Source organism: Balaenoptera physalus, assembly GCF_965194825.1.
Source record: "Balaenoptera physalus genome assembly, chromosome: 8".
In the NCBI taxonomy this organism is placed as follows: domain Eukaryota; kingdom Metazoa; phylum Chordata; class Mammalia; order Artiodactyla; family Balaenopteridae; genus Balaenoptera; species Balaenoptera physalus.
In genome coordinates, this window is record NC_138887.1 from 9,585,270 (window position 1) to 9,599,827 (window position 14,558).

Sequence of the window (14,558 nt, forward strand, 5' to 3'; positions counted from 1 at the left end):
GCCGCATGGCAGCCCGGCCCCGCGGCTGTCTGACCGCGTGGCCGCATGACCACAATGCTGCATGGACACGTGGATGCATGGTCGCCTGCCCCTCCGGACATCTGCCCTCGTGGCCGCACACACTCAGGCCCCGCCGGGCGAGGGCTGCTGGGGCCTGCCTGTGCTCTGCTGTCCCTCCCGCAGGCCTCTTGGCCCACCTCGCTCCCAGGCAGACCCTGGGCAGCCCTGCTGGTACCCCAGAGGCACCCTCCTGTGGAGATGGGCAGCCTCGCCTCCACGCCTGGTCCCCAGGCCCTGCTGCCTGTCTGTACTTTACGCCTCGAGCTTACTCAGCACAGAAATACGGGCTTCAAAACAATCTGATACACCAAACGCACCCACCCAGGGGGTCCAAGTGACTTCTGATGAGACGGCTGCCGCTTCGGGCCAGCTCAGTCCTGTCCACTGGGACAGAACAGGTCTCCTCCTCCAGCCTCGGCATCTGGTTGCAGGCACCTTCAGATGGGCCAGGAGGCCCTCGATGCCAGCTTGTCGGCCCCGTGGGCAGTACCCGGCAGGGGCCCTCAGGTGTGCAGGCAGGAGGGAGGGCTGCACAGGGAGCACCTCGGAGGATCCGAGAGCCGGGCACAGAGAATCTAGGACAGAGCCCGCGAGTGGAGTCTGTCCCCGCCGCCGCAGTATCTAGGGCTCCACTCACCTATCAGCTGTAATCCGAGGAGCCTTTCCAGGCCAGGCCTCCCTCCGGGCACCCGCCACCGCCTCCCCCTACCCCGCCCACTGCGGATTCTGAACCCTGAGGCGTGCCGGGACTCCAAAACCCAGAGCAGGGCCGGCAGGACGGGCAGAGGGAGGTCAATGAGAGGGCCTTTCACTTGTCATTTTAAAAAGCACCTGCTTTGGGCAAAGCCCCCTGGGCCACGGGTAAATCCCCTGCCCTGGCGGGTCCTCTGAGCAGGAAATGCCCACGCTGCTCCCTATTCCGATGGTCAGAAGTAAGGCTGAAAACAGGCCCCCGGCCAGCGAAGAGACAGACTGAGAAATGTTTGCAGACCGTCTGATGACCAGCTGCCGAGGACATTCCCTAAACTAGGACGAGAGTCCCAGGCCTGCAAGGATGCGGGGAGCACAGGGAGCTCCCACACCCCAGCAAAGACACCCCGCTCTGGAGGAGTTCCCGTCTGCGTGGCGCCGGCTCTGTGGCTGAGGCAGCCTCCCAGGCAGGTTTCCCAGGTGTAGCGAGGACCAGGTCACAGGGTTCAGAGCAGGGCTTCTCTCTGCTCTGCGGCTCCGTCACCCACTTCCTGCTAGAAAAGTCTGAGGGGAGATGACCGCTTGGGCCTAGCGGGGAGGGGAGCAGGGGATGGTGGGTTAAGGGAGATGCTGTCTCCCCCGACAGGAACTGCCCCAGGAGAGGGGGGACCCCAAGCTCTGCAGGCGCACAGCACGGAGGGGCAGGGCTCCCGCGGAAAGGGGTCCCTGGGTCTCCAACAAAGCACAGGACTATTTTGGAATTTCAAAAGTCAACTTTATCCAGATAGGAACCTTTCAAACAGAACACAGAGAAAAAGTTAGGCGGCAGTTACTAAAATACACTTTGCCAAACGACCTAACATTAGAATACAAGAGGAGCTGGGGAAATGCCGGATGCGGGGTCTCGGCCAGCCCCACCCCCAGTTCCTCCCCAGTATCCTCCGAAGTGGGAGGAGAGTCAGTCAGACAAAGCTCCATCGATCCTAAGGGGACGTCACGGCCGCCTCAGACGCCAGCGAGCAGGCTGGGTGTGCGCCTCTCAGGGGCACCCGCGGCAGCAGGACTCACGCGGGCAGGCTGCTTGTAGGCCAAAGTCCTCTGGCCAACGTAACGCCCGGAGAAACAGGGCAGCTGGCAGGTAAATCTCTTCAGCTGGGGTCCTCGGAAGCCACGCGGATCCCACCTTCTGGCCCAAGTGAGGGAACTCGTGGCCGCTGGCACTTCCTGTCGGGGCAGTGGGACCTCCCAGTTAGGGCAAGAACAGAGTGCGCAGGGAAGGACACCCAGGAACGAGACCACACTGGTTGACACCACCTCAGCAGGGGCTTCCACGGAAACTGAGTCCTGCAGGGGCATCCCGAGTTTGTGTCCTCAAGAAGAACAGCAGGGCCCCAGGAGGCAGTCTGGAACATGGCAGTAGGGCCCGAGGGACCAAAGAGGCTGAGAAGGGCCCAGAGCCCCCCGGGCCACTGCCTGGGCTGCTCTGCGTGTCTGTTTCTAGGGTTGGGCCTCAGAGCCATGGGCCTCGTGCTGCTGGGGGCTGGGGTGGGGGGAGGGTGCGGGCTCAGCAGTGCTTCTGCAGGGGGCTGGGCTGGAGTGTGGAAGGCTCAGACCGTAAGTGGGGTGCTGGGAGCCCCCGGGCTGGCTGGCACCTTCTCTTGGTGCCTGGTAGTGGTGGCCACAGTAAAGGTCACTTGCTAAGACATGTTTAAGTCCCAGGTGATTGTCAGGACAGTCTTGTCACCAGAAAGGCAAGTGAAACCTGTTCATGAGAGCCTACAGCACACCCTGCTATGATCCAGATGTTCAAAGCCAAACCGCAAGTCGGGGCAGGCGCCCCTCCCCCACTTCCAAGGCATCTCTGTGGAACTCGCTGGACGGGCACTGCAGAAAGTCAACCGCAGCAGGAGCGCAAACAAGGTCTCAGAACTTGTGAAGCCCAGTGGCTGTGTCCTCCCGACGTGGACGCACTGGCCCGAGCCCCCATCGGTGCCCCCCACGCCCACTGTGGCCCGCAGTGGCTGTCCCGCCCCAGCCCTGTGGTCAGGGCACCCCACTCACAGGAGTGTTAACACAGCTAGCGCACAGATAAAACCCAAAGGTGTACTGAAGATCAACAAAGAGCTGGCTCTGACCCCACCGTGGGCCTTGCACACGTCCTTCCCAGGGGGTTAGAAACGAGCCCTGCAGCATCTACAGGAGTCACTGAGCTTTATGGTTTCATTCGGCCCCAAAATACACGTTTAGGGGGCCTCAAATTACTAGACATGTGAATCTGAATGTTCCCCACCCCCAGGTCCCTTCCACCCTTTGGTTCCTCCCACGAGCTCCAAAGCCAAAGTTGAGTCTGTCCCACTCGGGTCGTGCCACGGCGGGTCTGCTCCCTGGGGGCTGCAGTTCCGATGTGAGTAACGGTGGCGTTCCAGCGCAGGGGCCTCTGCCGGCTGCTGTCACATGATTGCACAGCACGAGTTTTGCTTCCGGGCCTGGAAAGAGACAAAGAAGAGCTGAAGAGGTGGACCTCGGCGCACGTAGCACTGGGAGGTCCGCGGGGATCGGGCGGCTTTACCGGGGGCTCCGGGAATCGCAAGGAGAGAGAGAGAGAACCGGCCCGTCCGCGACGCCTGGAGCGAAGCTGTCCAGGAGCAGTTCATACCCCTGAAGTTATTTTGTCCGCCTTCCGTTAACGCTATCAGTAAGGAAGTAAACTTCCTGTTGTTAAGCCAAGTACAAAGAACAGGAACGTAAGTCGGGTCGGCTGAGTCTCTTCCTCTGCTCCGGCCCCATCTCCCCGTAAAGCTATCTGAACCCACAGGGGTGTTTCTTACTGAGGATGTCTTCAGAGAACAGAGAGGTTCACACTTGGTGTGTGGGGCCTCCGTTACCTTCCCTCTCACCTCCTGTTCGCAGGTGCCCCCTAGCCCCACTGGCTTCGCCCTCCAAGGCACACGTGAGCAAACGTGTGTGTGTGTGGATGGAGCAAGTAAACGCAGCGCCCCCGCTGTTCAAACTGAAATCCTTCGGCTGAAGGGAAGCTAACTAGGAACGTAAGAAACTCTCTGGGAAGGCGGTGCACTGCTGCTCCTCGGCAGACAGCAGGGATGCGGGGCCCACCCTTCCGGCCTCCCGGGGGAGGGGCCCGGAGGCAGGGCGGGGCAAGGCCCCTGCGCGCCCGGGCTCCCACAGCGCCCCAGTGAACCTGCGGCTACTGACCGGCCACGTGACTGACCGTTCCAAGGAAGACTTGCTTAGTGGTGAGCACGCGGCCACTGCTCTCGGGAAGGGGTGCCCGGGAGCAGCCGGGCCGTACTCACCGTTTTATAGAAGGCTTTAGACTGTATTCCCAGCACTTCGGATTTGGACACCAGGTCATCGAGCTTCTCGCCTCGCTCTAACAAAGACTCCATGGTGTTGTGCTGGACAAGAAGAAAAACAGAAAAGGACACTTTGCTCTGTTCACGAAGTGAGTAGACGCCAGCCCCCCCGTGAAGCTCAGTCACAGGAAAGCACTTCCTTTGGGCCCCTCCCCATAACTGGGACACCGCATCAAGACACAGTGTCCCAGACCTGTGGAGGCAACAGGACCTAGTGACCTTCCTGGAGAATCTAGAAGGTTCTAACTGGGACATAAAGCACTTCCCCCAAATCCTCCGCAGCACAGGCTCAGACAGCCACAGTCCAGGAGGGATCACCTACGCCTGTATTTATACACACACATTCCTACTGCACAAAACGCTTCCTGTTCCCCCAGGGGACATCACTGTCAATTCTGTGAGAGCACCTCTGCACTTAGGCAGTGCAGACAGACCCTTTCTGAATGGGTGAAGGGACGGAGGCCCTCAGAAGAGCCCCCAGCCCCGCTGCGAGGACCATCAGGAAGTGGCCGACTCACTCCCACCCCAGACGGCCATTGCTAGGGCAGCTGCAAGGCCCTCAGAGGCCTCTTCAGAGCAAGTGGCACGAACCTAGCTTTGCACATGTGAAACGGCACAGAATGAGGAGTGAGCAAAAATGTCCTTTATCTCTACACACAGCTGAGCAACTCAGATTTCCACCATAAAAAGTTAACTGGCTCAAGACATGAATGGGATAAAAGGTAGCATAACCAGTAATCCAGATTTTATCACTGCAGCCAGAATGGGCTGGGTGTCCAGGACCCATCTGCTCTGTGCAGTGGAGAGAGAAGGAAAGACAGAGAGCATGTGTCCCCCGGCTCTGTGGTGCTCACATGCGCAGGTTCTGAAGCAGCAGAAGGCAGAGACAGGGCTCGGTTAGGAAACGTGGAGAAACATGTCACGAAAGACAGAAAAGTGCCGGAAAACTGTCACATCTAACTTTCATTCCAAAGTCCCAAAACGTTACCCAAGGCGTGGTTTAGCAGACCTAGGCTTGGAGCCCCTGGGATGCTCTTTATAGAACACAGCCTCCTGGGCCCTGCCCCAGACCTGAGTCCAACCCCAGGAGACGCAGACGTGCATGAAAGCTGAGCCAGCGTTGGTAGGAGTTTTATATTTGGGGTAGTATTTGTCTCGGCACCTTTTCTGGGTTTTATTTTAATTTTGGGGGGCTGTGCTGCGCAGCTTGCGGGATCTTAGTTTCCTGACCAGGGATCGAACCTGTGCCCCCGCAGTGGAAGTGCGGAGCCCTAACCACTGGACGGCCAGGGAAGTCCCCTTTCCTGGGTTTTATATCCATCTACTTAGGCGTCCATTAATTGTCGGGCACCGGCTAAGCCCTCGCCCTAAGCCTAAGCCGGGCGTTGTCCTGTGAGCAGGGGCATAAAGATCAGGATAAGCTCCCAGTCCTGGGAGCTCGCACACGAGTCAGGCTTCATGTAAACGTGCAGTGACAATGCAGCGACATTCGGAAAGGGCCCATACAGCCTCCGAGTACCCTGGTGGCCTGAGTGCGGGGCGCCTGTGCAGGAGGCAGGCAGGAAAGGGAGGGAGGGCCCAGGGTACGAGACCACGTCAGGGAGCCTGCACTTTATCCTGGAGCTGACTTGGGAGCTGCTGAAGGACTTCAGGCAGAAGAGTGACAGATCAACAGCTACTGTCTAGTGGACAGACTGGAGGGAGGTGGGAAGCCAGGGGTCCAGTCAGAGGCAGAGGCCCCAGGAATCAAAGCCAGTGCTGCTCGAGGGCCAAAGGTAGCTCAGAGTTTTAAAAAAAAGTTGAAGCAGCAATTACAAACCAGGAGATTTCAGCTAAAAATGCAGGGTTCCCGCTCTTCTAAAACAGGCCTGATTCTGACAACTCTGGGCCTGTATTTAGTCAGAGCGGGTGAGCCTCAGTCTGCGCCGAGACCCAGACCCTGAAAGGGAGGCGCCTGCCGGGCAGTGGCTCAAGCTAAGGCAGGCACCGCAGAGGCAGGACCACAGAACTCAGACCCGCCGAACCCAGTAACCACCCAGACAGGGAGTGGGGATGGGAATATGCTGGGTCCCTCAAACAACGGGTGCCGTTAACCAAGACGGGGCGCAGGAGGGATCCTGCTGGGGTTGTCTGAGTGAGTCTGGCTTTGAGGCCTCCGATGCACGGGGACAGGTGGGCAAACACCACTTTCAGAAAAGCGCTTCGACTATAACTAAAACAAGCGTCGGCTGCACGGGCCTGACTACTGGCAAATCTTTCTGCCCCTCAGTTTGGGGACTTGCTCTCCTACTTACTTACTTACCAGGATGATTTTTGTCTCATCTAGTTCAGCCTGCACTTTAGTCATGGGGTCAGCTTCTCGGGGGTTCTAGGAAAGAACCAACAATAAAAACGATGTCAGGACTGGAGTGGCCGCCTGGAAACAGGGCTCAAAACCAAGTGAGCTGGACACACTTCCAGAAGTGAAAAACCACAGGCTGTTTAACCACATGATGGAGAAGCAAAAGCCTGCCTAGGAGCTCGGGTCCAGGGCTTAATGTGGGTCCCTGCGTTTTTCAAAAGGACAGCAACATCCACATCGCCCAGAGCCCCAGCCACCAGGGCCGCCGGCTCTTCTGTTTCATGCAGCTTTGGGCCACACAGTCTTTACACCCTACCTGGTATCTACTGAGGTGACCGTCCAGGCCTGCGTACTGGATGGTATCGGGGGATCCAACTGGCCAGTCTATCCTGTCGACCTGCCTGGAGAATTCGTCCAGTACCTGCAGGACAGAGGAGCTCAGCAACACGCCCTCCCCTCTGCTGCGCTCATCCGAAAGAGAGGGCCCAGGCAGGAGGGTAGAGGAGGATGGCTAACGGCAAGGGGAAAATCTAAGCTCAAGTTCCTCCTTCCTCAGTATTCTGGGAATTAAAAACCAAGGATGCCTAGCCTGATATGAACCTCATCTGGTGAATGATAAAAGTATTAGAATTTCAAACTACAGATTTCCACTTTTATCAGGTTATGAATTTCCAGAACAAAGGACATTGGCCCTCTAATTTTCCAAAACAATTCTTCAGAAAGGTAATTAGGTCCTTTGAGTTTAAGCAGCCACCAGATTTCATGTGCTTATAAGTGTATGAGTGTTTTGGGGGATGTGAGGCCAGGGCCTTTGAGGAGTTTATCATTAGCACCACACAAACACACTGAAGAATGAGGCGGCGCTAGCCCCACAGCGGGAGAGAAGCTGCTGTAACTGCACGATGGGCCAGCAGGGGGACTCCTCGAGCAGAGGCACAGAGGTGGGGAGGGGCCCGGTGTGTGCTGGATGGGCCTGTCGGAGTGGAAGAGGGGAGGAGGGGAGGAGGGGAGATGGGGAGGAGGGGAGGAGGGGAGGAGGGGAGAGCATGCAGTCTAGCGTGGCTCAGAAAGAAATGAAAGTCATGACTTTGAGGGCAGAGGCAGGAAGAGAGCCAGCAAGAGGAGTGACGGGGGCAAAAGCACAGCCAGAGCTGACCCGAGGGCCCCCTCCCGGAAGGAGAGATGCTGTGACTCTGTGGCCAACAAGAAGAGTCAAGGCAGCACCAGGGACACTAGTAGGGTGAGAAGCAGAAATCGGCAGGGGCAGGGGGTAGGGTGGGGTGGGACGGACGGGACTGGGAAGGCTCCCAGACTCTCTCTTGGTTTAGGGTGAGGAGAAAAGCTGAGAACAGGTTGATTTTGGACACACTATTTCGCCCCTTCCGCCTTGGGCCCTGTCGTCACTCCCGGCCCCAGTCCACACTCGTCTGTCCAAGTACAGTCCAGCCGAGCTGCAGACACACCTTCTCCAGCAAGGTAAACGCCACCCGGGATGGGTATTCATTGTCAGCAATGACCACTCCCGCCAGACTGTCGTTTCTCACGTAGACATGGCACAGATATTCTAGGGAGACAAGAGGCCAGACACACAGAGGGTGACGTGAGGGCTTTAGACTTTCTCACCACCAAAACCAGTCAGAGTGTTACAGTGCTAGGCTCCTGCCTCCTGGGCCAACGAAGCGGCTCTGCGTGAGGTTTATGGTGAGGCCCTGCACATAGGACAGCACGTGTAGTTCTGACGGCAGCGCGGCCCAACACCTGCTGCAGGGCGAGTGAATGCCCCAAGGCCCAGCGTGCAAAGCCAGGGTCGAAAGGAGCACCAGTGGTGCAGAAACATCCCAGGTAACAGGGCCCCAGGTGCATGTCCAAGTCACATCCTTGAGCTCTAGGTCAGGCTTGCCTGTATCTTGGGAGGCTGCAGCCCTCTGAGGCTGGGCTCTGCTCCGCTCCCAAGCTGATGGAACCCTGGCCAAGCCAAGCAGCCTCCACTTTCTTAGAAATCACCTGTCAGGGCCTCAGCCTTCCTCATTACAGCAACCTAGCCTGCTCCACTCTGTGGTGGGCCTTGGCGGGGACGGGGCAGGACGGGAGGAGGAGACAAAGCCCATCCAGAAAAAAATTAGCCACGACTGGCTGGTGTCTCAAGCATGTGCTGCAGTCATCAAATTATCAAAAGGTAGTCTATACAAGGGCTTCTGCAAAATAGTCACAATCCCTGAAATTAATTTTTGTCACTTTAAAAGGATTCAGAGATGACACAGCTCACCAAATGCCTCTAAAATAAGTGCCTCTAAAATAAATGCCTAAAAATTTTTACAGGAAACCTGAATCATGAAGAAGAAAAAACTAAGGTCAAGAGGAAAAAATGAGTTTCCAGATTCCTGGGCAAAAATCTAAGCAGCACAGAATACAGTATTACCTCCACAGGGCTGGGTGGAAATCCTTTCCCGAGATGTCTACAACTCCCGAGGGGAAAGAGGACACAGCAGGAAGGCCGCTTACTGCTCCGAGAGGCGGACCCTAATCTTAAGCGAGCCCAAGCATTTGGGGGTGATTTTAACCAGGCAACTTCGACACCAACAGTGGGCACAGAATCTTGCGTAACAGGAAAACGAGGAGGAGGGAAGAGAACAGCTAGCAGAGGAGCGGGGCCCTGGCAGCCCTCTCCATCACGCGGCAACCGCTCCTGCTGGTGGAGCTCCGAGCTGCCCGAGGTGGGGCGGCCAGGCCAGCACACACTCACAAGGCAGCAGGTCCTCTTACCTTGTTCCTTGACAGAAGCTCTGCTGCCTTTCGAGGAGCGCTCCACAATCAGCTGACTTGTGAAGGTCATGAATTCCTGAACGCTAAGAAACACAACACATATTACCTGTTCCTGTCACCTTGTCCCCAACACAGTGGAAAGGGACCTCTGAGCGTATACACTAAGGAGACGCTGTTTCTTGGTTTCATTCCTTTCCCTCCCAACCTTAGGAAGAAATAATAAACACCCTGTCAATGATCACAAATACAGGTAATTAGAAATCACCAAGACCATTCAAACCACATCTGCTTGCTACCTAGCTCGCTCAAACAAACCACTTCCAGACTTCTGGGGAACTTTCTACAGGTTATCCTTAATTTAACATTTTGGTCAGTGTATGATTTGGGGCACAATGGAGAAGCAAAAGCCAGCTCCTGTTTTCAAGGCTCCACTAACTTCTGAGAAGCGGGGACAAGTAAAATCTGTGACAGAAGCACGTTAAGTGGCAAAAACTGTTCGGCGGATGCACAGTCAGTTATGGCAGCTGCCACTGGCTGAACCATGCAATGCGACACATGTCCGCAGTGACTGCTGGCTCTGAGAGAACACGGCCTCCGGTCTGCTGGGGCAAATCCACCGTACGAGCCCGGGGCACTCTGGAAGGAATGCCAGGGCAAGAGCTCAGCCAAGACGAGGAAACAGAAAATGGCTTGCACAGAGGCTGAGAGGGAGGAGGAGGTTCACGGGCCCAACAGAGACATGCGGCCGGCATGGAAGGGTCCCAGGTGACAACGGTCCAGCTGGAGGAAGCGGAATTAACAAGAAGCCTCCAACTGGGAATGCCATGTAAAGGGCCGTCAGCACAGGGCCTTGACTTGTGGAATCCACAGTTAGCCCCAGCAGATGTGGATACTTCTGAAACTGCACGGACAGCCACACAGAGGAGTGAGGACTCCCGACTCGGGAGTGGACTTCCCTGGCTGGGATCCCAGCTCCACCACTTATGAGACGTGTGACCTCCGGGGCAAGGTACTTACTGCACCAGGCTTCATCTGTAAATCGAGATTTGCTGTGATGATTAGATGAGCACTTAGCACGATGTCTGGCGCACAGTATTACTTGTTATTATTATCTTGAGAGGGTGACAGGATCAAAATGATCCCTTAGAAAAAAGTCTGAAAATAAGGAAGTCCTTGCAGTAAAGCGACAGAGCTTAGAGTAGGACTATAATTAGACAAATGAAGAACTGCATTCATTGTGAGAGTCTGCATACAAGGGCCAGAAAAGCTGGAAAACCCTATGAAGGTTGGAGGCTTGGGTTCTGATAATCATGAGGCAGGCAGGATGTAAGAGAAGAGGACTTATGAGAAAAACAATGAGCTCGGCTGAACTACGTGTTGTTTTAAGAGGCACTGGTAGAGATGTCCCGACAGTATCGCAGTTGTGTTAATCATCTGAAACTGGCCTGGGTATCGCAAACCAGTGAGGTGAAAGTCCTACAGTGAAATCTCTGAGGATATTCAGTATACATGGGGAGGGGAAAAAGAAAAAGTGAAAGAATCAGAATCAGCCAAGTTAGCTCCCAAAGTTCGATCACAGAAAAGAAGCAACACAGAACAGAGACTAGAGGTCATGATAAAGAAAGCTAAGAAGTACCAAGAAGGACCCAGAAAGAAGCAGAAAGTTTCGACAAAATAACAAGAGGAATTGTTTGAGATCCTGCCAGTAAGCCACTCTCATCAAGAACAAAACAGCCGCACTGAAGCAGCTGAAAACAGAAAACAGAATCCAGACTGCAGATTCCCCCAGACCCGGAGACTGGATGACCACAGACCCAGACTCTGTAGGGTCCTTCTCCTTTGGTGCCTGAGTCACCCCCATCCCTCCCACGAACAGGCTGGAAGTGTCTGTGGTAATTCTAATACACACGTGATTGTATTAAAGTGCCTCACGAATGTTCAAAAGCTTGTAAGCCCTACAAATCCCAGGCTTCCTTCCAAATCTTCACCGTAGAACCCTTCTGTACCACGAAAGCCCAACCATAAAGAGCGTACGATTTGCACTGGAGTCCTGGCTGGTTTGGTATCCATCTCTTGGGACCTCAGTGACTTCACCCATAAGATGGGACAGTATACCAATATCTCTCATACGGAATTGCTGGAAAGCCCCACCAGATAATACAAACGTGGCTCTTAAGGTGTGGCACGTAAGCTTCCTAGGTCAGCATCACTAAGTGGGCGTTGCTGGTTTAAAATATAGATCGCTGGGCCTCCACTGGACCCAGGAATCTGAGTGAACCTGGGGAATCTGCACTTTTTCAAAGCCCCCTAATAATTTTTATACGACAGAAATTTGGAAAAACCCTGATTACAGCATTACATTCTACGGTGGGATAAGGCTTTTTGCGATCGAAAAAAACATGATTCTTCAGAGGCACAGTCCGCAGGCCGAGGAAGAGGCCCCCGCCGGCTCCACTGCGGGAGGCCGAGCCCCGGCCCTCCCCCGATTCCGGGGCCGTCTCCAACCCCGACCCCGGGCCTCCCCGCCCGGGCGCCGCCCGCCTGGGCCCGCCTACCTGGACCTCTGGAAGAAGCTGAATGAGGACACGTCGTACGCGGCTTTGAGCAGCACCGCCTTGGCATCGCCTTTGTACAGGACGCTGAGGCTGTACAGCCTCATGGCGCCGCGCCCTCGGGCCGGCTACCCGCCTGGCCGCGGGACCGGCTCGCACGGAGCAGCGCGGCGCCGCCCCTCGAGACCACCACCTGCTGCGGACGGGTCGACCGCCGGCTTCCTCCGCCTGGCTCTGGGTCCACTTCCGGCTCCGGTCATGGGCCGCCGCCCGAGGCCTAACGAAGGGTTTTCGTGCCCCGGATGCAGAAAGGAGCAGCCGGAAGCACGGGGGAGGGGGCGGGGCAGAGTGCTGCGCGTGCGCTTGAGGTCGGTCCCCGCCCCCCGGGCTTTCGTAGGCCGGCGGCTCATTGCTCGTAAGTGTTTAGCCTTCCCCTGCTGTCCTTCTCTCTGCGAGAGCCTGTCCTTTTCTCCCTGGCCGTCCTGAGTTCTCCCAGGGTCCCCTCGCTTCCTCCCGGTCCGTTCTGAGTCCTGTAGGGTCGCCTGTGTCCCCCGGCGCTGTCCTCCCTCCGAACGGTGAGACCCAGAGTCCCCCCCACACGCCAGGGCTTTGTAAACCCCACACGAGGGACTTTGATTTATGGGCGAACTGCTGTCCCTGGAAAGTGTTTTGTGAATCATATCTCCTTTCTGAGTGAAGGGCAGGGACCTGCCGGGAAGTGAAGGCATGCCTCTCATTTTCAGATGATTGAGTCCTCTCTTGCCATTCCCGCGCCTTCCTCCTGCCTGCCTGGGAGCAAGTCCCTGGTCACACAGGTCCCTTCAGCACAAGCCCGCAGGGGTGAGGGCTCCTGGGCCTGCCCACGACCTGGGAAACCAGATGTCTAACCACTGATTTGGGAGCCAAACTGCTGACCTCACAGAGTAGCAGAGCCACTTCACCTCAAAAGGGGCAGAAATTCATCTCCAAACTGAGGGAGCAGCTTGGCTTACCGTGACTTGGAAAACCTCATTTTGCTTGAGATGTTGGAATAATGCTTTTTCAATGGATGGGGATGAATGAGGCTCAGTTCCCTAAGGGTAGTACATCTTTCATGCTTCTTGTCTGTTAAATGGTATGTTATCCGAAAGCATCTTGCAGGACAGAGGTGAAAGGACCTTGGTGTTTGGAAGTTGGCAGAAAGGTTACACAACTATCATGCTACAAGCAGCCAGATCTGAAATGATGGGAAAGAGATGGTAATATTTGAAAAACTAACAGCATCACTCTAAACATTACCCTAAATCAGGGTGTCTCAACCTTGTCACTATTGCTGTTTCGGATTGGATAATTCTTTGTTGTTGGCGGCTGTCCGTGCATTGCAGGCAACATCTCAGGCCTTTTACCCACTAGATGCTGGTGGCACCCCACCGGCCATTTGGCAACCAAAAATGTCTCTGGTGGGACTTCCCTGGCTGTGCAGTGGTTAAGACTCTGAGCTTCCACTTCAGGGGGCACGGGTTCGATCCCTGGTCGGGAACTAAGATCCTGCATCCGTGTGGCCAAAAATAAACAAACAAATAAATAAAAATAAAAATACAAAAATGTCTCTGGACATTGCCAAATGCACCCTGGGGAGCAGTGGCTTAGAGAACCATTGCTCTAAATACTCCTGTGGCTGAAGGAAGTTCCCACCACCTGCTTTCACTCAGCACCTTCCTCACCGACCCTCTTCCCTGGCTATTTCCAAGTGCAGAGGGTGGAGAGAGCTTTCCCACATCCCCTCCAGTTTGGTACTAAACGTTAAGAACAGACTTTGGCCAACGCCAGGCCAGTGTCACGGGATGGTGGAGAGCTGTTAGTGCAGCCCCATCCTGACTGCGCTGACATAGATGACCTCTAGGGGGCGGTTGAGAGCCATTTCTGAAGACAGTTCTCAAAGTCCCTTTTCCTTTGCCACTAAAAGTCTTACAAAAGGAGGAATCAGGAGGACAGTGTTGGGTTGGAATAGATTTAAATGTATTCACGTGACACATAATAGTAATTGTCTTGAAGTTTCCCTTACACCAAGCACTTTTCCATATGCGTCCTCATTTAATCCTCACAAAAACAGAGGAAAATATTATTACCACCTTACAGACGTAGAAACTGAGCTTCAGGTTAAGGAAATTGCTCCTGAGAGGCACACGTCAACACCAAAACACGTCACAAACTTTCACAGCTCTAGCAGCGCCCTCCCTCCTCTCTGGCCTTGCTTGTCCTCCATCACCCCAGAAAGCCTCGCTTGGCCTCTGTGGTTACCAACTCCCCAAGCTCATCCATCTTACTGAGTAGCAAGGCCCACCTTCCACTCCAACACCCCAGCTGTCACCCAACTTGGATTCAGTCCCAGCACTTCCACAAACCACAAAACCACAAAAGTGAACAAACCATTAACTCCTCTGAGTCTCTTTCTCTGTTTCATCTGTAAAACTGGAAGAATACCCTTTCCCTAAGCATGTTGCCGGGAATGATAAGACATTATGTTCCAAGCCCTAGTCATAGTGGATGTTTAACAGCAGTGATGATTACGTGTACTGTTATCATTCATGACAAAAAAGAGGCGAGGTCGTGGTGGGTTACAGGTGTCCGGCTGGCTGTGGGAAGTGGAGATGTGATGGTAGGCTGAAGTCTGAGGAAGGTCTATAGATTGCAGGTTAGTATTGTATCTGTTTTAACTTATTGATTTTGCTCATGGTGTTGTGGTTATGTAAGTGAATTCTTTGTGTTTAGGAAATACACCCAAGTACTCGGGGGTAA

The 14,558-nt window shown here is 55.0% G+C and overlaps 2 protein-coding genes across 4 annotated transcripts in view; one reads left to right on the forward strand and one right to left on the reverse strand.

Moving 5' to 3' along the window:
• Window positions 1–2,944: 2,944 nt before the first annotated feature.
• On the reverse strand, window positions 2,945–12,035 carry YKT6 (YKT6 v-SNARE homolog). Of its 3 annotated transcripts, XM_082472586.1 has the most exons (8): window positions 11,784–12,032; window positions 11,138–11,365; window positions 9,229–9,311; window positions 7,929–8,029; window positions 6,782–6,976; window positions 6,427–6,492; window positions 4,065–4,166; window positions 2,945–3,236 (listed from the first exon to the last, which is right to left on the reverse strand). In XM_082472586.1, the coding sequence occupies exons 3-8, from the start codon at window positions 9,296–9,298 to the stop codon at window positions 3,201–3,203; spliced, it is 570 nt and encodes a 189-aa protein (XP_082328712.1). In that variant the 5' UTR covers window positions 9,299–9,311; window positions 11,138–11,365; window positions 11,784–12,032; the 3' UTR covers window positions 2,945–3,200. The 3 variants fall into 3 exon arrangements, with proteins under 3 accessions (XP_082328712.1, XP_082328710.1, XP_082328711.1); XM_082472584.1 differs by lacking the exon at window positions 11,138–11,365 and having other exon boundaries at window positions 11,784–12,035; XM_082472585.1 differs by lacking the exon at window positions 11,138–11,365 and having other exon boundaries at window positions 6,782–6,886; window positions 11,784–12,030.
• Window positions 12,036–12,128: 93 nt separating this feature from the next.
• GCK (glucokinase) overlaps window positions 12,129–14,558 on the forward strand; it is a 55,762-nt gene continuing 53,332 nt past the window's right edge. Inside the window, exon 1 of the mRNA XM_082472575.1 lies at window positions 12,129–12,195. The gene's annotated coding sequence lies outside the window, so the exon portion shown is untranslated. The remainder of the gene's footprint in view (window positions 12,196–14,558) is intronic.